The sequence below is a fragment of the Desmodus rotundus genome, chromosome 3 (genome assembly GCF_022682495.2).
Source record: "Desmodus rotundus isolate HL8 chromosome 3, HLdesRot8A.1, whole genome shotgun sequence".
In the NCBI taxonomy this organism is placed as follows: domain Eukaryota; kingdom Metazoa; phylum Chordata; class Mammalia; order Chiroptera; family Phyllostomidae; genus Desmodus; species Desmodus rotundus.
The window spans coordinates 174,762,470-174,784,092 of record NC_071389.1 but is presented as its reverse complement, the minus strand read 5'-3'; the positions used below and the strand labels follow the sequence as shown (position 1 = coordinate 174,784,092).

At 44.5% G+C, this 21,623-nt stretch overlaps 1 protein-coding gene across 2 annotated transcripts in view; it reads left to right on the top strand.

The window, feature by feature from the left end:
- Positions 1-21,386, top strand: part of PTPRO (protein tyrosine phosphatase receptor type O) — a 195,011-nt gene extending 173,625 nt beyond the window's left edge. For both annotated transcript variants that reach the window (XM_053921772.2, XM_024575591.4), the window contains 8 exons: positions 3,192-3,282; positions 4,510-4,586; positions 5,184-5,318; positions 5,542-5,664; positions 10,248-10,402; positions 12,416-12,551; positions 17,060-17,180; positions 18,170-21,386. In XM_053921772.2, coding sequence (XP_053777747.1) covers positions 3,192-3,282; positions 4,510-4,586; positions 5,184-5,318; positions 5,542-5,664; positions 10,248-10,402; positions 12,416-12,551; positions 17,060-17,164 — 822 coding nt within the window. In that variant the 3' untranslated portion in view covers positions 17,165-17,180; positions 18,170-21,386. The remainder of the gene's footprint in view (positions 1-3,191; positions 3,283-4,509; positions 4,587-5,183; positions 5,319-5,541; positions 5,665-10,247; positions 10,403-12,415; positions 12,552-17,059; positions 17,181-18,169) is intronic.
- Positions 21,387-21,623: the final 237 nt, after the last annotated feature.

Sequence of the window (21,623 nt, the reverse complement as noted above, 5' to 3'; positions counted from 1 at the left end):
AATTTTGGTGACTTTAAACAACAGACATTTATTTTGTCACAATTCTAAAGGCCAGGATTCCAAAATCAAAATGTCAGCAGGGTCGTCCTCCTTCTGAAGGCCGTCAGGGAGAACTTCCCAGCTCTGGCGGCTCCAGGCCCTCCTTGGCTTGCAGCTGCCTAACTCACATCTGTGCCTCCACCTTTATATGGGCTTCCCCTCTCCTCCCTTTTAGAAGAACACTTGCCATTAGATTTAGGACCCCCCTGGATAATAAAAAATGGGCTCGTTTCATGATTCTTAACTTGATTACATCTGCAAAAACCCTTTTTCCAAATACGGCCACATTCACAGGTTCTGGAGGTTAAGATATATCTTTTGGGAGACCACCATTCATATGGATGACTACGTGGCCTAGAAAAAAAAACCCACAATGACAAATTATATTAGAAACAAAACTGGCGAGAGAAAAATTCAAAAATGATTCATGTTGGTTTTAGGCCATGCCCTCATACTTGGACTTTCTGAAGATTTAAGCCTCTAGAAATTCCATATGGTTAGAAAGAAAGTAACTGCAAAGCTACTGAACCGGAAACTTTGTGTTCGATTTTCCACTTAGTGACAGGCGAAATTACAAAAGATTGCACAGCACTTGTGTGTGTACCGTGGGGTTCCTGCTTTGCTGCAGTTCAGCTTTGGCAATTTACACGTGCAGCGTTCAGCCAATTAAACCTCTCTCATCAACTTAGGGCGTTTACAGCAGGGAGGCAGCACAATTAAAGTTCTATCAGCTAGTCAGCTTCCATATGTGCCCCAGCTCCCTGCTGCAATCTGTTTCCACCATTCCTTTCCTATCCGAGGCCCTTTCCTGGGGCTTATCAGTCTGTCTTCAAAGCAGGGGACTTGGGGGGAGAGTTGTCGGTCTGTTAGTGCAAATGGCAAAGGAGGAAGAATTATGGAGAGTCAGGCAAAGCAAAACAGACACATTTCACAACCATTATCCATAGCGCTGCATTAATATTTGTTAAGTTTAATCATTTCGTTTGGTAGTCCTATACACCAGTAAGGTGGGGAGAAATTATCAGCCTTATCTTACAAGTAATTAAACTGATGTTAACGAGAGTTGAACTACATTTCGAAGGCCTACAGTTTATAAGTGGTACCCCAAATTAAGCCAGATGTTTTGACAAGCTATCAATAAAGGCACTCTCTAAAGGAAGTAGATTTCCAAAATACTTTAAACCATAGAAACATCATTTAAATAAACTTGTAGTTGCCAAGAGGAAATAACCTAACACTGATGCAGTTGAAGTTGCTAAAACGGTTTCATTTCTTACAAGAACAATATAGTCAGCCTTTGCAAACCCTTTAAAACGGAAAACCAGTAAGAAAGTAACAGTTACAGCTTGTGTTTAAAGGCATTTGGCAAGGAAGGGTTTCGCTTAAGATGGAAAAACTTCTAATTTTGTGAATTGAGGATCAAAGCTAGCATAGTTTTCCTTTACAGTGGCTTTAATTTAGGCCCAAAAGCTTGAGATTTTGTGAGCTAGACATTCGAAGTGATACAGAAGCAAAGGCACAGAGAAATCTGGACAATTTCGGTCAGTTCATCCCTGCTGACTGCAGGCTTATCTCCCAATGCCATTAAACACTGGCGCTAAGCTACCCGGGAGCTTTTTAGGTGAAAGCTGCATAGGTTTCAGGAACTAGATCTCCGAAGCACAGGATTTTCAATGAGCACTGGAATCAAGACACAAAGGGCATGAAAGAGATATCACAGTTCAATCTCTCAAAACGTTGTCAAATGTCTCCAACTCCCTTTGAAAGTCTTTCAAAGACGGGAAAACTCATCCCCCTGAGAAGTGTTCCTCCAGCTTATGATTCGTTGGAGTGTAATTGGTAGGAATTATGAAGAATAAAACTCGTTTGCAGTATTAACCTCCTATACAAATAAATAAAATGTACAAGTGGTTGCTCTACTGCCTCAACAGTCTTACAGAAAAGCGCGTTGCTATTGTTTGGAGATAATCCCATTTTTAGATGCCTCGTTATATTTCCCTTGCTTGTGTTGAGCGGAGTAACTAGATCTGCTGCGTTGGTTTCGCCCTGTACAAGTGCAGGGTGCACCATTCACAGAGACCGCAGCGTGAGTGACACCCCTGGGGACATGCAGGCAGCCTGACGCACACCCTGGTTTCCTCTGAGACACACGACAGAGCAGCTCAGAAATCCCCTTTTCCGGCAGCATAACCTTTTGAGGTGTGATGGTTATCAGTTTATAGACAAATTGCTCTTTCAATGCACCTTCTGATAATAGGATTTATAGAAGTACTGATACACACAGGCCTTTATTTGGATGTTCTTATTTTCACTGAAGGTTTTGCTTACCCACTACTGATTCATCCTTATGTTTAAGGTTTCTTTACTATATATTTAGTGACTGTCCATCCTACATCTTGTTACATGGCGAATACGCCTACATTGCTTCTCACTCTCTCTTTTACTGTTTTCTCTATGGCTCATTGCCTGAAAGAGACATACCAACATTTCCTTGTAGAATAGGAAACATTTATGCTATTGCATAAATTTCAGTTACTCTGTACCTTCAAAAATCTGAAATGGATTTCTTTTCAAATTTGTTTTCAAATTGTTCTCACCCTGAGTGTTATGCACATAATCCTTACCTTCTCCAAATGCTCGCTAGGCTATCCAAGGTATTTATGCATTGTATTCGTCAGCTATTACTGCAATAATGCTATGTAAGAAACATCCGAGTCTCAGCGACCTCCAACGACAGTTATTTTTCTCACTGGCGGGCCTGTGGGACAGCAGGGACAGTTCTGCTTCAGGCCGTAGGTCAGGGTCAGGGCTGTTTCACGTGTCTCCTCTTTTAGGGACTAGCAGCTTCCCTGCTCACGTTCTTTTCATGGCAGATGGCAGAAGCACAAGAGGGCAAACCAGACCAAACAAGCACATTTAAAGCTGCCTATTGGATATGAGTTCTACACAAGTTCATTGGCCAAAGCAAGGAGACAAGAGTGGGGTGGAGAAGTACGCCCTATCCCAAAAAGGAGCTACCGCAACATCCTAGGACAAAGGGCATGTGATGATTCTGTTGTAGGCTGGGGGTGAGTGAAGAACGGTGCAGGGTGGACAATAATCCAATCCACACTATGTATGGAAATCTCAAATGTATTCTCTGTCACTTACAGGAGTTGAAATTGATTGGGCTGGATATTCCGCACTTTGCTGCAGACCTTCCACTGAACCGATGTAAAAATCGTTACACAAACATCCTACCGTGTAAGATTGTCAATAGTGCCGATCCCACTTATGTCTTTCAAAGGTTGAAGGATGATTACTGCAGATTAATCAGATTCGCCAGTCTCTGGTTGTGGTCTGGATAACTTGAGGCCGCCTCTGATCGAATCCATGCTTGATGTCATTAGATCCTATAGCATGTAGGAAGATGTAAATTTATGCTTTTAAATGAACTGCATCTTAACAGGAAAAACTGACTAGTTAACCCTTTGGTAATCAAAATGTGTTAACCAAATTGGGAATAACATAAATTTTCAGTCAGTTCACTGACAATGGAAGGAGGCAAATGGAAATGGAGTTCAATGTGTTAAAATGCCTCCTCTTTCTAACTCCTGGCAAGTTCTGTTGTTGCTTCGCATTTTTAAATAAAAGCAACATTCAAAGAAAAGCAATATAAGGTACTAATAAGACAATGAAAACATATCCCTACATAGATTTAACTTCCCTCTCTGCTGCACTCTGGAGGGAGCTGAGAAAGAATGGGCAAGTGGGAGAGGGAGGGTGAAAAAGCTCTAGAAAGAGAACTTTTTCCATAATCAGGTTTCTTGGTACTAGGAGGTAGTATTATCATTATAACACCTCGCATCTGTACACATTTCAGAATTTACGTTGCTCATGTGAAGTCCATTCACGAAAGACCCATGCAACTTCACCTTCTCCGCTAGGTCCCCAAGGATAGTGAGTTCTCGGATGTCCCTGGGTGAAGTGGAAATCCTGTAGTTAGGCTGTAGCCTTCCATACAATCTACCACAATTTCAGTTTCTCTAACTATTCTGCACAGTCTCTCCAAAAACATGGACCTAATTCTTCCAAGGACAGGAGAGCTGGTGGGAGAAAATAATGATTGAGAGGTATTTATGTATTTGTTTCAACAAGAAACTAAGATTGAGATATGGCTAAAATATCGGGCTAAGATAAAGTTTATTCTATCACTATTTTGACTTGATATTGGGAAGAGAGGATCTAGACCAGCGGTTCCCAACCTTTTTAGCACCAGGGACTGGTTTCACAGAAGACGATTTTTCCAAAGATGGGTGGATGGTTTCGGGATGATTCGAGCGCATTACATTCAAGCTCACCTCCTGCCGTGCCGCTCCTAACAGGCCTGATCGGTACTGGTCTGTGGCCTGGAGGTTGGGAACCCCTGATCTAAACAATTCTTCCTTCCACTGTGATTTTTAATATTTCTTTTCTTCTTATTCTTCATAGATGACTTTAGCCGAGTAAGATTAATCTCCATGAATGAAGAGGAAGGAGCAGACTACATCAATGCCAACTACATTCCTGTAAGTAAAAAATAATAATTATTATTATAATAATAAAATTTGAAAAATCAGGTATTCAAATTCCAGCCCAGGCAGAGGAAAACCATAAGGGATACAAGAGTATGTCAAACAGTTAAAAAGAAAGCCATTCTCCTTCTACAGAACATCCCCCATTATTCCATTTCAGAATAAACAATAGGAAAAACAGAAGCCCGAGAGTAGTTCATATTTCCTTGTGAAGTACTAGTGAAAAGGAAAGTAGATCACTAAGTTAAAGATCATTGTTCCTGTGTTTAAATGTTTTCAGCAACCAAACTCAAAGGGCTCCACCTGAACACCTGTGTTTCAAAAATGTCTACAAAGATAGTAATTGTTATCATAACAAAAAGTGTGGGTGTGATTTCATAGGCTTCCCAAGAATGGTGCTTCATCACATGGACCTGTACAGTCAGCTACTCTGGTGGCCTCTTCCATGAAAACAGGAGAACATGTCACAGGGGTGTGTGATCCCTTGTCAGGTTTACCCAAGGACACTTTCAGTTTTTTCTCATGTGTGCAGAACAACATTTGATGTAAGTGGTCGTTCCCTGGGTAACAGCTTTGTCACTTGCCTTTCAGGGATACAACTCATCTCAGGAGTATATTGCCACACAGGGGCCACTGCCTGAAACCAGAAATGACTTTTGGAAGATGGTCCTCCAACAGAAGTCTCAGATTATTGTCATGCTCACTCAGTGTAACGAGAAAAGGAGAGTAAGTGCCTTGGGGGGCTGTCCCCACTTAGCCACAAGCCCGCACCGGCCACCGCCGTGAATTGAGTGCTTACCGTGCACCAGAAACTGTTCTCACTTCATATTTGACCTCACAGTATCATTTCCGGTGCTTCGGGTGCAAGGACTTTTGCTTTCTCTAAGTGCGTGCGGGCTTCGGCTGGTCCCTGGCGCGTGTGTTTGCAAACGTGCTGTTCCCAACTCAGGTGAAATGTGACCACTACTGGCCGTTCTCGGAAGAACCCGTAGCTTACGGAGACATCACGGTGGAGATGATCTCGGAGGAAGAACAGGATGACTGGGCCTGTAGACACTTCCGGATCAGCTACGTAAGTCACAAAGCTCAAGTTCAGGAGTTGTCCCCAGGCTGAGGGAACCCCCGAGGTGGGAGGAGACCAACCCGCCATCATACAAGATCATGAGCTCTTCAGGCTTTGCAACCTGTTTGTTTCCAGAGAAAAAGCCCACCTTTAACATACTTGGTTCCCCCTTTATCAAGAATGGTGTGGATGAATCGGCTGGCCAGGAGGGCCTGAGGAGACAGGAAGGAGGCGGCCCTGTTCCGTGAGACTCAAGTTGTCCCAGGGCGACAGAAGACACGGGGAGTCACTGCTCACCAGGCCTGACTGAGGAGGGCCATTTCTTATACTAACTGTGTCTGAGTATAATTAGGTGCAAGGCTCACACAAAAATGGCTTTAGTCCTCATACCCAGGATATGTTTATAGATTTTACAGAGAGGAAGGGGGAGAGAGAGAGAAAGAGAGAGAGAAAGAGGGAACAATCGGCTGCCTCTGATGGCACAGTCCCAACTGGGATCAAACCCACAACCTGGGTATGTGCCCTGACCAGGAATCAAACCTGCAATCTTATGATTTAACAGGCAATGTTCCAACCAACCGATCAACCCAGCCAAGGCGAGGCACGCTTAACTTTTAAATTACACACTCAAACTATGATTCAATAGTTCCGGGGGAGTTTTGTTTGACTTTTTTCCTTATTTTGTTTTGGTTTTTGTTTGTTATCATTTCAAAGGTACTTCAAGGCATTACCAATCATAGTTTCATATCTCTTTTGAACTGCTAATGATTTCTGATTGTTAGGATGTCAGAGAGTCTATTTCTCCTGCCACCTCTCTGAGGACACGCTTGGCACATATGCAGAGCGTTTGTGTGCCCGGCCAGGCACGGACACCACCACCAGCTGCCCTGCTGTGGTCTTTGCGTAGAGCAGCCCAGGAAATAGGAGGGCACTTCTGCTAGTTCCCTCCACTTGAAAGTCTTGCGGCTGAGAACAAACTGTAATAGGAAAGTCCTCTTTAAAAAGTTGCTGCTTAGAAACAACCCTTCCTAACAGCCTGGAAACAAATTGACCGCTGTCTGTTTTGTAAGGACCGTGAGCTAAGAATGAGTTTTATATTTTTAAGTGTTTGAAAAAAATCAAAAGAAGAATGGTATTTCACATGAAATAAGATATGGAAATTGCATCATTCAAATGTCGGTGTCCATAGATAACATTTTATTGCAACTCGGATACACATGTGCTTACATGTCTGCGACGGCCTTCGTCCACGTCAAGCTGGAGCAGTTGCAACAGAGAGCATAGGGCCTGCGAACCCGGAAGTACTTATTACCTGCCCTGCACAGAAAGTGTTTGCATAACCGTAATACAGACAATGGAACCAAAGACTGTCCACTAGCAACACAACATAAGCATTCACTAATTACCCATTTATTGATACTTACAAGCAATAAATCACTTCTTAACCACTGGCAGTTAACTGGGTTTGGGTCATATTGAGAATTCGGGCAAACCCCGATATGACTGTCACAGCCTGTGAGTCATGCTGTCCCTCTTCTTTGAAATGCTCATCTTCTTCTCTTCCCTAAGCACATTCCTCCTCAGTTTCAGCTTCAATATCGTCTCCTTTGTTGACCTTCCCGAGTCTCAGGACACTCTTCTGTCCTAGTCTCGTGGGTCTTCCTCCATCATAGCACACCACAGATTATTACAATTCTCTGGCTTCATGTCTGCTTCCCTCAGTGAGTTTTGGAAACAAATACACTGTTTTAATAATCCTTGGAATCCCAACCCTTAGCCACTTAACAAATACTTGTGGCATGAATAAAGCAGTGAATAAGTGAATGATTTCAAAAACAATAAAGTACTTGGAAAGCATCAATAGATTTCTATTGAAAAATATTTGACAATCTGAAAGCAATTTGAACTCTTGGTGATTTCAGCAGGAAAGTCATTGGAAACGGACACATACAGAACAAATCTCTCCCTAGGTTTGCATCTTGGAGAAAACATTTCAGAGCACAAAATAGGGTACATCCTATTGATGGGGAAGAATCGTGTAGCTCATTGCATGGTGACTCCTGTGCATCTTGTCCTTGGTCTTAAATGATGACCTTTCAAGGACAAGTACATGAGGGCCTCGAAACACAGGAATAAAATGTCGAATCATTTTATTGAATCTGATAAGGTGTTTATACAGTGGTTATAAGCATTAGGTGCCAGAGTGCCCCCTTTTGGACATAAACAGACATAATCTGAATTTTAAGCTCCCTAGATGAAGGTTAAATTGACAAAGAACATTGTGCTGTGCTATTGAATATGTGTTTCTATTTGTTTCATTTTTTGTTTATGCCCTTCTTTATTTCCTCCATATTGATATGTGGAAACTTTTCGACTATAACAAGGTAAAGTTATATAACTGAAGAAATCAGGGTAAGAGAAATTTTGTAAAGTCTAAATAAGATGTAACCAGAAGGAGGAAAATGACCATAACAAAATTTGTCACTTTCCACTACTTGAAACTGCATGAACTGAGTGAGAACTGGAGCCCCTTCCCGCACCCCCCCAAAATAACCCACAATAAGTCCTTTGTTCCCTTGAGGTGCATGTGCCTTGCTATTCAGCTGACAGGGATCACCCTGATACAAAGTCCTCTGTCTTGCAGCTACAGAGATGGATTTAAGTATTTCCTATTTTTGAAGCATCTTGAATATTTTAGCTGGATACATTTTCAGATGAACTATAATATATATATAACCTACTCTGTTCAAATCTTTGTGCTAAGTCTGCTATCAGCATTTGGAAAGAATGAGCATTTTCGTGAACTTTTCTGAGCAACCAAAAAATATCCAGTGATTGAGTACCCTTAACTCCTCATGCTGTGTGCCGAGTCACTGAGTCCTTCTGCACCATTTATTATGCTGGGTCCTTCTCTTGCCATACTCATTGCAGACAGCAGTGATGGTCACCGGTACCGTTATAGACTCCAGGCTCCGGGTGTCTAAGAAAGAGCCCACAGTCAGGGAGGCACTGAGTACAGCTGGGGATGGATGGCCTTGGGTGCTGAGGGGACCGTGGGTCTAGCTGAAGTGCTAACATTTATATTTATATGAATCTTATTACATATTTGTTAATATAATTCATTTATACATTTAATTATATATACATAAAATTTACTCCACCCAAGACCACTGACTCTTTAGGATTCATTTCTCTTTTATATCTGAACCTAAACTTTAACTTCAAACTCATAGCCGAGCCAAACTTCTAAATTATTACATACTATTTCATCCACAGAATGGATTCTAGGCTCTTACCAAGTCTGATGATGGGGAGATGAATTAGACCTCAGCGAGGCCCGGGTTTGGAATAGTGATAGCAAGAGCAGATAAATCTTTCTGCTTATGAAGTAGCAGGGACTAGAAAGGGTAAACCTTGAGGGATCCACATCCTAACTGATACTAATTCAGTGCAGAGGGAACAGCACCTGGGCTGGCAAAAGTAGGTTTACTGTTGTTTGGGGGGGAAAGACTGGCAGGTTATGATTCTTACAATAGCTTTATTAACTCAAAAGAATATCACAATGGCACAATAAACCTATGTTTGCCCACCCCTGTAGAGTTGCTGAATGGATTCACATGGGTAGGATAAATACACAAAACATACCCACGTACTAGGATTCCCGGAACCAACCATGTAATTGCCCCACGCTGGGTCGAGTGAGCAGCAGTAATGAGGCAGTAGTGGTAACGATAAGAACAGCTAACAGGTACCGTCCTTCACAATCGTGAGCACCCTCCATCTCCACAACAACCCCCGCCACAGGGTACGCTACCCTACAACACTTGGAAAGACCCTTTTTAGATATGCGAAAACTGGTGTTGAGTTTGCCTTCAGTCAAGCCACCTAGTATCAGAGCCCAAGACAGGGATCGTTAAATGGATAATTTTTTTTTTTGAAAGTCTAATCTCAGGGAAATTCTGTGAAGGAACAAGGAAAGCAGGATAGGACAGGACAAGGAAGCAGCCAAGTCCAATGTCAGCCAGGTCCCAGGGCAAGTGCTGGGGCCTGAATGGCACTGCTGTAGAGTTAGTTGTCCTGCCCTACCATAATGGGGCCAGCTTCTTGTACCCCGTTATCAGTCACCAGGTACTGCAGAATGCCCTGAGCAGGAGAGCACAGCCTCCCGGGCATTCTGCAGCAAGGCGGGTCCCCTCAGTGGGGACGACTGCAAGAAGGGTGCAGCCATATGCCACTGACAGCAGCTGGGAAGGGGACCCACGGCACCACCAGCACTTTCCACCAGTTCATTCATTGGGCAAAGTTGACACAATTACTAAAGAGCAAAAGCTGCGATGCAAACCCTAATCTGCTTAAATCATGGATTAGCCTATTTATCCTACTGTTTGAAGCTTTATACAGTTAGTATTTCTTTTCAGGTCCTGCTTTGTGCCAGACACAATGCTCAGAGCCGGAAAGGGAAGTGTACAGACCAGGAGTGGAAGGTGGCTCTACCTTCTTATGCTGTTAGGGTGTGGGCTGCTGAGGAGGCCCAGGTCTGTTCTGACGCTGGACTGAGAGATTAATGCTCGCTTTGCCTTTCTCCCCTAAAGGCTGACGAGATCCAGGACGTGATGCATTTTAACTACACTGCGTGGCCTGATCACGGAGTGCCCACGGCAAATGCTGCAGAAAGTATCCTGCAGTTTGTCCACGTGGTCCGACAGCAGGCGGTGAAGAGCAAAGGTCCGATGATCGTGCACTGCAGGTAACGTCATCAAATGCTTTTTCCGCTAAGCACAGCAGGTTTTGCTTTACGAGGAAAAGAGCCCAACAGTCCAAAAACTCCTGATCAGATTGAATTAACAATAGAAAGATTTATGATTTTTTAAAAAATTTGTGATTAATTGAGGTCTTACTAGATACATTCTTTCCTGATAGTATGGCCACCTTGTATCTTATAGCCTCTAAGATACATTTGTTATTCCCCTTTCAAGATGAAAAAAAAGCAGAGGAGTAGAGGGGTTAAGAGGTTCATACAAGTTCGTGCAAGTCTAACATGGACAAGTTAGGGTTCAAATCCAGGCACACTGGTCTCCACAGCCATGCCTTTAAGCATTGTGTGATGTTACCCTGTCCTGGCAAGGACACCGAGTGGTTCATAACACGTCCAAATACAAGGCCAAATTAAAAACAGCTAACCACAGCCCAAAATAATATAAACAGACATAAAAGCCAGGTGAGGGAAAGGAGAAATGAGACTGTTCAGCTCATCGAGATGAACATAGTCGCTATGATTGCTTTTCAATATTGCATTTAAATTGCCAGATAGGTAAAATGAAAGGAAATATTATGACCTATTGCATTATCAAAGAATCGAGGACCATGCTAATTCCTTATGGGAAGGGTTATCATCACATGTAAGCTTTCTTTCCTACCAAGTGAACGAAGCTCCACCAAAAGCCTCTGGTGTGACATATTGTTGTAAAATTTTTATGCAGAATCTCTGAAGAGCAGGGGATAAACTATGCTCCCATTGCGTATCAGAGACAGAAGTATGATAAAGATGTTAGAGGAGGCGGTGGCCGCTGTATCAACCTAAGCAAGTGGAGCTACAGTCCTCGATCTAGTCCTCTGAACTAGAATGACTTTGTCTGTGTGTGTGTGTGTGTGAAAGAGAGAGAGAAGAGAGAGAGAGAGAGGGAAAGTAAGTATGTGTCTCCCTGGAAAGAACTAAAAATGCTTCCTAAGCTATCAAGGTCCTGATCAGGGAGGGTATCCTTGCTGGTCCACCTTAGGCATCCACAGATTAAAAACTGTGCTTCACCCAAAGGGAGTTATCTAGTCTCACAATGGTTCCTTCCAAAAGCTGAAACTAAAGTTGCTCAACCATGTGGTCAAGCTCATGGTCCCTTTCACTGCAGGCAGCGGTCCAGCTCTGGATGTGACTTTGCAGGTGTTCACCCAGGGGAGGAGACCATTCTACCTGAGAAGACAACTTCCAGCAGGGAAGGGTAGTCCAGTACAAAACGCACACAGGGTTTTGTACTACGGGTTTTTACTGTTGGATTTCTCCTCCAACGAATTCTGCATAGAAATTAGCTTTGACTCCCTCTTTTCTCACATGTCATCATAATTCCAAGTTTGCAACCACTCAGCCTGAAGAAAAGAAGAGCTGACTTTAACATGTCAGCGGAGAACGGCGATCGGATGACACAGATCACTTCACGTCCCCGTATTCTCTCTGAGCGCTAGGGCTCGGGGGCTGTCATTGATGGGGTCCAAATGTTCAATTTGATTTTGAGACAACTACCTAAAGCATTACTGGGAGACTGCAGCAGGTCTTGAACTCACCAGAAGGGAAGATGTTCTAAAAGGAAGGTGTGGAACAGTGAACTCGACCCAGGGTTGAAGGCACACAATCGGTGTGGCCCCAGGGCTGGAGCTAAGGTGGGGGCATCTCACCTGGACTTCTGAGCTGCATGAGGGCTTGGCTCCGAGGCCACTCAGAAGCCTGGGATCGTTTACGCCGGGGCTAGAGGCGTGGCAGACCCGCACCTCTTTTAAGAGCAGTAGCGGTGATAGCCAGAAACGTGCTGCTAGAAGACACACCAACCACAACTGCAGAGTTAGAAAATCAGTTAAGTGCATGATAACACTGTCTGGGGGCTAGTCTTCCTCTTTCTCAGTGGTGCTGCCTGTTCGGTTTTGGTTTTGAACCGCCGAACCGTTCCCAGTGTGGAAGCACTGCGTGAGTGACGCGCTGTCTGGACTCTTGCAGCGCTGGCGTCGGCCGGACGGGAACGTTCATCGCCCTGGACAGGCTCCTGCAGCACATTCGGGAGCACGAGTTTGTGGACATCTTAGGGCTGGTGTCGGAAATGAGGTCCTACCGGATGTCCATGGTACAGACAGAGGTAGGAGTGTAATCAATATGCATCTTTAAATTCGCCCTTGACTGAAAACTTCCCGTTATTCCATCTCCTATTTCAAAACAATCATCTCGATTTTTTTTTTCTTCTGCATCTGCTATTCCCAGTTTCTTATTGTTCACATTCTTCAATGTATCAAAGCATAGACATTGGCTTCTAAAAATCCATTCGGTGTACAGTGCTTATGCTTTTCTTGCTGCCATATGCCCGTAGAAATTCAGAGCACAAAGAATTTATTTTCCTGTCTCTATTACAGAATTATATCTGTAATAGAATAGCACGCCTTTGAACCGAGCGAGAGTTCAGGACAGCCAATTTGGGAAAATGCCACCCCGTGGAGACCGTGGAACTTATGTAATTTAATTTATATTAGAAATGTTAGATTTGATTCAAAAGTTTGTCATTAGTTCGTCCGCCATGTGACTCTCTGTCCCAGCTCACTTCAGATCATGGTCATGGGCTGGATTTATGCTTTCTGTCGCCGTCGTGACTTTCAGGACTTCTAGCCCCCAACCTACTAGCACTTCCAGTTGCCTTGAAATGAATCAATTCAGCATTGTAACAATGTGGCAGCATCCCTGGAAACATCCGTCCCTCCTCCTCCTCGCCCCCAAGATGCCTCCTTCCTTGAAGCCTCAGAAAGTGCTCAGGCTGGAGCGGCAGCCTGGGTGCCCACAGACAGCATGCACCGCCTCAGAGCCACGGTGGGTGTGCGCTGTGTGGGCCTCAGCACCCACACACAATAGTGCAATCCTAGTCACCCAGCCATACCCGCAGCTTAGCTTTAGGCGTACAGTAGTCCCTGTTTTGAAGGCTTTTGTGTGAGAGGAGCAGAGTAGAACACACCCCAGCCAGATGCCTCTTCCTAAAGTTCCCAGGGATTAAGCCCTGCCTTGGTCTTCCTCGTGCTTTTCACACGAACCAGCACTAGATGTCAGTATAACTCAGAAGCCTGCGGCAATGGCTGCTGTCTCCAGGCCTCCCGGGGTTACTCCTTTACCACCCTTTCAACTTTCCTATCCGGCCTCCCCACTACCACCCGAGCAAGGCTTGGCAGAGCCGTGCCAGTGCGTTTATTTCTGAGCCAAAGCAGGATCACACCACTTCGTAAAAGCAGCCCGTTCACGTTCAGTTGTCTCATGCACCACGGGGAAGCAAGTCATGTGTTTGCATACTTACTTCCTTAGCCCACTCGTGTCATCTACTGCCGTGGGGACACGACTCTTACCTCATTTAAAAGGCCCTGGTTTCCTCCAGGAGCCCACTGCCTGATGATTAGACAGTGCTTTATGAACCGGTCCATATTTTTGGCTTTCACTTCCATAAATTTATATCCTAATACATGATTAAAACTCCCCATTATGTATATTAATTCCCACGCTTCAAAGGGCCACTCCTTATTTTAAGTATTTTGGATTTGATAAATTGTCTGCCACATTGACTTAATTTATACCTTTTGTAACTTTATAGACTTTGATTATAGCCTGTTTGCTTTTGACTCTCCCAGTATGGAGTCTTAACCCCTTTTTAAATAGTACCTTCTCATGGCAGCCCCTCCAACCTGCTCAGCCTGGGATCTTGTCTCCGGTGCGGTGATCACACAGAACTGGAGCAGCCACCATGTGCCTTTCTGCAAAGCCAAAAAAATGTTTTCCTCCCAACTCTCTTACCCCAGACTTTGGCTGTTTGGCTCCTGCGGGTGTTTGGCAGCATTTTAAGTTGACATCTCTAGGGAAATGACCTTGGTTAAGTATGATATCCCTCCCCTGGACACTCGTGGGAAAATTCAAAGTCAGCAAGAGAGCCGAGGTCACCACGGGTTACTTATTTTTCCCAGTGTGACTCTTGGCTTCCCTTGGGACTTTGCAGTGGATCTTCTCTAGTCCGAGTCATTGATTTATGTCCGGCACGTCTCATCCATGCACCTTTGTTCTTCCTCCTTGTTATGCTCTTCGTGATTCAACCTGTACTTTGGATGTTAGGATTTTCCCATCATCCTCCATGAGCCCATTCACAGCCCAGGCCTGCTGCCTTCTACTTCACCGATGTTCATAAGTGAAGAGCAGAGTAAATCGTTATTTTCTTTGGCTTTCTCACCCTAGCGTACCCCTTTGACACTAACGATGCTCCAGAGGCCAGAACGATCCTCCAGCTGGTTTCTGACTCAGTGCATGTAAAATGTATCAACCACCTGTGGACTGTGTACCAGGTGTCTTCCTATGAGGGCTTCTAATTTTCCTGTCTCCTCTTGACTTCCCCTCACCTGGATTCCACCCGCAGTTACTTTCTAAAATAGCAGACATACTTGAGTACTTTCAGTCCTCTGGCAAAAGCAGCAGACACATAGCACCACTCGGAGGGAGGTGCCTCCCGTAAAAAATAAATAAAAACAGTGGAAGTAACTGATCACATTGGGTATGTCCTCAGAGGCCTGTGTTGGTCATCGAAGCCTGTGGCATGGGCTGTGTTTAATGTGCCCTCTTCCCCTTTTGTACCTTGCTAGCCCTCCCCCTCCCCCACCCTGTTAAGGGCCTCTCCACAGGAGCAGCCAAGGGTAAGGGAAGTGGGGTGGTCTGGCCAGACCCCATGAGAAGGCCTGGGTCCCAGCCTGGCCACTGGGCAGCTCACCTTGCCTCTCAAAGCCCCATTCCCCACCTGTAAACTGTGAGTGGCAGCGCTCACGAGCTGCTGTCAAGCACACATTGTGCGAAACGACATACAGTTAAGTGCTTTGGAGCTAAAGCGCTACGTGTGGCTGGCATTCGCTGCTCTGCAGGCTCTCGGCTATTTTTACCGAATGTTCTGTTTGATTTTCCTCTAACAGGCTTTCCCTGGAGGTCAGCTAGGGCTTTGCTTTGAGTAGCCCATCCTCCTGATGGGCAGCTTAGGTTTCTCAGGAACTCTCAGGGCCCTGTCCATAAATAGTCTTTATTTACTTTTTCTGTAGTCTGGCTACAATTTTTTGTTTTGTTTTTTGAGACAAAGTTTGACCACAGTTCTGAGTTGAGAAGCCAGGTGGTCTCTGGCCTCATCTATGCCCAGGACCGACTCAACACGGAAACAGTGGTGTGATGGGAGGTAGGAGAAGGGGTGGCTTGGTTACTCATGTGCTATTATCACAAAACAAGGGCACATAGTTTCTCTAGATCTTGTTGAAAAATACAGGTGAGGCTGAGGCAGCAGCCCAGTGAAGTTCAAAGATTAACCTTAACCTTTGTATAAAGTTCTCATACAAAAATGCTCCTTAAAATCCCATGGACATTTTGACTGGTTCCTATTTCAGGGCTATTTCTGATGGCATTACTTACGAAGAAAGTCTGGGGAATAAAGAAAAAGGAGAAGGCAACTACTCTCAGTATTTCGGCATATTTCACCCCGGCCTTCCTTCAAATACAACTTTCACACGATTACGCTCATGTACTATGTGTCCATATGCTAATTTTAAATTCTAATGTTTCACTTAACACTTTGTTATGGGTATTATCCAAAATTGCCCCAAATTATATAAATTTCATTTTAAAGACCGAATAATGTTTCACTATAGATATACCATTGATTATTTAAACCATACTCCTTTTTATAGGATACTAAATTGGATTCTTTTCCACCTTTTCACTATTATCTGTGCTCACAATGCCATTTTATTAGCACTTTATTATACCCCCACTAGCAATAGTTCAAAATGACTGTTTCAACAAACTCAGGTCGAAAACTCATCGTTGTTACTTTTTCCCCTTAGCTTTGCTCACTATCTAGTGAAAACAATTGTTTTCATTTACATTTTTCACTACTTGGTCATTTTTTGCATATGTTTTAATATTTCCTCAGTTTCCTTCAAAAAACACTTAATAGGCATTAGGAATAAAAAAAGTCATGGTCCATGCCTTCCACGGATATTTGGTTTAGTGGCCAATGCATTTTATTTGTATATTTGTCAACTTAAGTGTGTGTGTTACTGTTTTGGATGAATATTAGACAAAAATAAAGGTATAAACATTGTCATAATTTATAAAATATTTCCCTCCCACTTTCTAGTTTGCTTTTTATTCTTTTCTTTTAAAATATATACGTAGGTTAAAACTATTTGTAATTTATTCCATTGCTTTGATGCTTAGAAAGTCCTTTCTTAGAGTAATTAGAGAGGAATTAACTTATATTTCCTTTAATATTTTTATGGCTTAATTTATTAAACTTCCTGGAATTTATTTTGGTATATTATGAAGTGGTAGACTTTTTTTTTTTCAAAATAGCCCATGATTTATAGATTGAATGTTCATTGTCTTTAATGACAATGGTCTAAGCTCTATTGTTATTCAAAATATATTTACAGTTGATTCTCTTGGATTTTCTAGTTATAAAATTGTCTCTTAAATAATGAAAATTGATTCGACATCAAATCATATTTAACGCTGTCGTAGCATCAACATATTATCTTTGCATGTATTTGTACTAAAAGTCCTTGTGCTGAAACATGTCTCTGTCTTCCGCGCCAGGAGCAGTACATCTTTATCCATCAGTGTGTGCAGCTGATATGGATGAAGAAGAAGCAGCAGTTCTGCATCAGCGACGTCATCTACGAGAACGTTAGCAAGTCCTAGCTCAGAGTCCCGAGCAGTAAGTAGGGAAGAGCCCATCATGGGAGAGGGCGTGAGGGCAGCCGCTGCTGCCTGTGCTGCCTTGGGCCCACAGAGGTGGTCACGGGGCGGTGGGCACAGGTTGAGACAAAGGCCGCAGCGGATCTCACAGCTTTGGTGCGCTTTGGTTGGCGGGCACTACGTGAAGAGGCTTCTGCCCCTCATGAGGATTTGACCTCCCTCCTTCCACCATGAACCTTAAGTTATTCTCATTTTGGCTCTGTGCCTGGAACATCAGGATATTATCACCCACCCTGTTTATCTGGACATTTTGTGCACAATTTTATTGATTATGAAGGTTCAGAAGGGACTACAAAGAAGACATGAGCTGGAGTAAACACCCCAAAGGAGAAAATATTGACAGTAGTTCAGGATGGCAGAGTCCAGAAATGCTGTGATTGTATCCACTATAAGCACTTCCTTGAGAACTTCGTGAATGCATTAGTGCCATATTCAATGTCGGGTGCTCACATTTTGACCAGGAGATGAGATTTTAGAGGTGCAGGTAATCTTGGCTGAAGTAACAAGTAATCCACCTTTTCAACTCAGGAAGCGGAGTGTGGAGTGTGTCTGAATGTACTGATGGGGCAGGACCATTGACAGGGTGGGGAGAAGACAGGAGTGCACTGTGGGGGAAATATGGAAGCAGCGGCATATGGACCACTGGGTGGCAGGACAGGACTAGCATCATGGCTTTACATCCATCAAGAAAGTGAGGCAGGGAGCACAAAGAGGCAGGAAGGCTAAAGAGTAAGGAGAGACAAGTTTCCGGGTAAAGACATTCAGACCCACAGAAAGTGGGAATTATGCACAGGCAGATGCACAGATAACTACGTCCACCTGGGCCGGGGGTGCATGTAATGAGAACTAGTGGTGGAGCCCGAGTTAGTTGCTGTGCTTCCAGTACAGGGCTGCCGATGTGCGCCTTTGCCCTCCCAGGCTGCTTACGTTTCTCTCTCTCGTTCACAGGACAGGACACGGTGTGCAGCCGTCCTCCCTTGCTTCCAGAGTTTGGGAGGGGGCCTGCTAGCCATTTCACTAAAAGGAGCCCCTGCTTTGTAATATGTAGCCAAGGAGATAATTTATCTCGTAGAAGCACCGGGAAAACAGCCTTAAAGAGACCTACAGTGTCTTTTGGACTCTGTCACGTCTGGACATTTAATAATGGACCAAATTCAACTGAACACCGACAGGTCCAGACACTCTGCAAAGGGTGGGGAGCGCGGCCTCTTCTGAAGAGTTTCATTGGCCCTTTGCTCGTTGGGCTGTTTTTTGTTGTTGTTGTTTTTAAGTGCAATAATTTTTGTATTGTGTGATTTTATCAGGAAGTGGAATTGTTTCCTGCCCACACGACTGATTAAACCCACAGTCCAGGAAGGAATAGGCATTGTTAGTCTAAAATTATACCTCATTGTTAACGAGAGGCATGGCCACATAGAGAGAAATGGTAATTCGGCTTCACGAAAATTGAACCAGCGATACCTGCACCCCGACATTAAGCTACCGGGTCAGGAGTGGGGAGGGTGAAAGGGGGAAGAGAGAGCAGTTCTACGCAGTGATCAGCCACCTTTCTTTCCCAAATATGAAAAGCTGTAATTCAGCTTCAAAGTAGAGTAGAAAAAATGATTTAAGTCTTAATTGTTCTTGTTCCTGAGGTTTTCTTCCACATTAACAGTTAAGTGTTTCTTCCTTGGCCCTTTTAGACTAATGTCACAGTCCAGGTTCCTTCTCAACAAACCAGGTCTGACTCGAAGAGTCGGAAGTCCCACTCTTCCGCCTCTGTTGCTGTCCGGTGCCTGGACGTGGCGTCCCTCTCTCTGCTGACCTGCATACACGGAAAGCTGTTTCTGTGAGAACTATACAGGATGTGCAAACGCACTTTCTTTCCCCCAAACAGCTGGGAATTTATGAATTTATGGCAATGAACTGCAGCATGCTAGGACAATTACTTGGCTACTTTTTTTTTTTGGTATATTGTCAAGTGTCATGATGAATTTTGACAGCGATATCTTTTTGTTTCTTGGGTTTTTTCCTTTCTTGGTTGTCAGTTTTATTTTAACCACTGTAACTGGTAACACTTTATCCCATTCTTTAGGTTTTGTATAATTACAGTACATGATTGTGTGTTGGACACGAATGCTGTCACAACTGACATTGATGGCATGCTGCAGCCTGTTACTTTGTGTCCCTTCCTGAGAAGTAAGAGGTGACAGTATGCATCTACAAAGGCAAACATTTTGAGTGGAGAGTAAACACAAGCTGGCTGCCTCGCCGTGGCGGCGTGGCTGTCGTGAGCCTTCCCGCATGGGCTTCAGGAGGCCTTGCTCCTCTCTGCGTTTCAGACCGTCGCCCTCACCCTGTCTTCCCTCCATCCCCGGTCATCTTCACGAAGCCACGTACGTAGGATCAGATTAATATTTTATCAGTGACCTTAGTAATGGTGAGGGGTGCCAAGTGAACAGCTCTGCACCCCACTGTCTCTTGTCACTGAGAAGACCTGGCCACAGCAGGCCCTGGCACAGTTCTCCGCAAGTGCTGGCCAGCGAGGCGGAGGATCACCTTGCAGGGGGAGGGCAGGGGTCCACAGCCTGCCAGTGAACAGCCTGGGCTCCTGGGGCTTGTCAGTTCCACTCGCCTCCCTTCCTCCCCTCCTTGCCTCACTGCTGCCACCTCCTCTTCCCACTCCCGCCCTTTGCTGCCCTTCTTGAACATGTTATTAATGTATCACTCCATTCTCGGGTACACACACCGCTCAAGAAAGGTGGCAAATGTACGTGTGATGTTCTTAGATTTTCACACGGGGACGGGTCGGAAGGGAAGCTTGCCGCCCTGGGCGAGCTGACTAGATGCATGGCTGTGCTGGAATACATTTCCAATTTCCGTAGATGGGAACGTTACTTCCCCTGAAACTTAAAGCACTTCATAAATATTTCACGTTTGTCTTGAGCGCCCCTTCACGGTAGGGATCGAATAGTACCAGATCGATTTTCCCAAAAGAGAAGACGAAGCATCCAGACTTCAGACCGAGGACTCCGAGCTTAGGCTACAGGAAGGTCACACTGAGGCACTTTCCCAGGCCACCCCTCGGGGCCTCATCCCTCGGCCTGGGTCACTGTTCCTGCACTGGGACAAGGTGCCCCTCGGTTTGTGAGCCTACTGGTGGGAAAAGCATCAGCAACCTGTCAGAAGACTTGGGTTTTAATCTTGACAGATGACTTTGGAAATTCATCTGTCCCGAGTCTCGGTCAATAAACTTTTGAAGAACCTAGTAATAGCTCCGTATTTTGAGGGTGTAAGGATTATCAGCCGTGATAATTACCCCAAAGGTGCTTTGTAGCTTGTTCTCTCGTGGACCCTAAGGCCACTCTTACCAGCTTGATTTCCTCCTCAGGACTTAGTTTTGAACCGTCAGAGGGGAGGCTGCCAGGGCCTCTGTCATCATTAGTTTTTAACATCATCTCAGGAGCGTGTTTCACTGTTGCAAAGGCATCAGGACGTGCACTTCATAATAGTCTACATGGCGCAAAGCCAATTCCTGAAGTTAACTGAAAGACTGCCACCAGGGTCTGACTTATAAATTTAATAGTTAACACCAATAATCCATCGCCACGGGTTATATAACTTTATTTCACTTGAAAAAGGAAAAAGTGATAGAGGACAGCTTTTTTTTCTTTGGATAACGTTCTCTAAGTCAGGGTTTACAGTTTGCCACTACAAAGTCAGCATTGCCTCAACTCTCCTAAATTTAAAATTAAAACAGTAAGATTTTTAAAATCTCTTATCAAACCTATTTAATCTTTTATAAGATGTTAAATCAGAGTTTATAGTGCCCCTCTTTGTAAAAGCTGTCCCTGCCCCTCACAAGTTGTGCCTCTCCCCAGGCAGGCCGTGGTGTCCGTGTGTGGGGTGGGGGCTGGAGGCTTTGGCTCTGAAGTTTTTGCAGACCATATGATAGCCGCTTGCGAGAGGACTGGACCTTAGCCAAGGAGTTAAAGTTACTGAATCCCGTCTCTAAGAGCCAAAATCCTCCCTGCTTTCTAGCAAGGAGGCCTTCCTCTCCACCTCGGGAAGTGTCTGATGTAATGTGCTTCAAATTAGCTGGCTCGGTTCCTGGCTCGCAGATCACTAGTCTGGCACCTGGCACAGGCTCAGGGTCCGGAGGCCACACCCGGGACTGAGCACAACACCTACGTGGGCCAAAGGGGTCACAAAGCAACAAAAGTGCAACACGCGCGAAAGCTGCAAACGTTTCTTAGCCGTCCCATTTGGATGCCCTCGAAGGAAACTTACGCCAGGACATCTCTGATGCCTGGCCTTCCAGAATCAATTTTAACTGATGCTCATCAGAGGGCCTGGTCCTGCTGAGTCACTCGATTACAGATGGGGTACAGTGTTTGGCTCTGGGAGTCGTATTGTAAGCGGG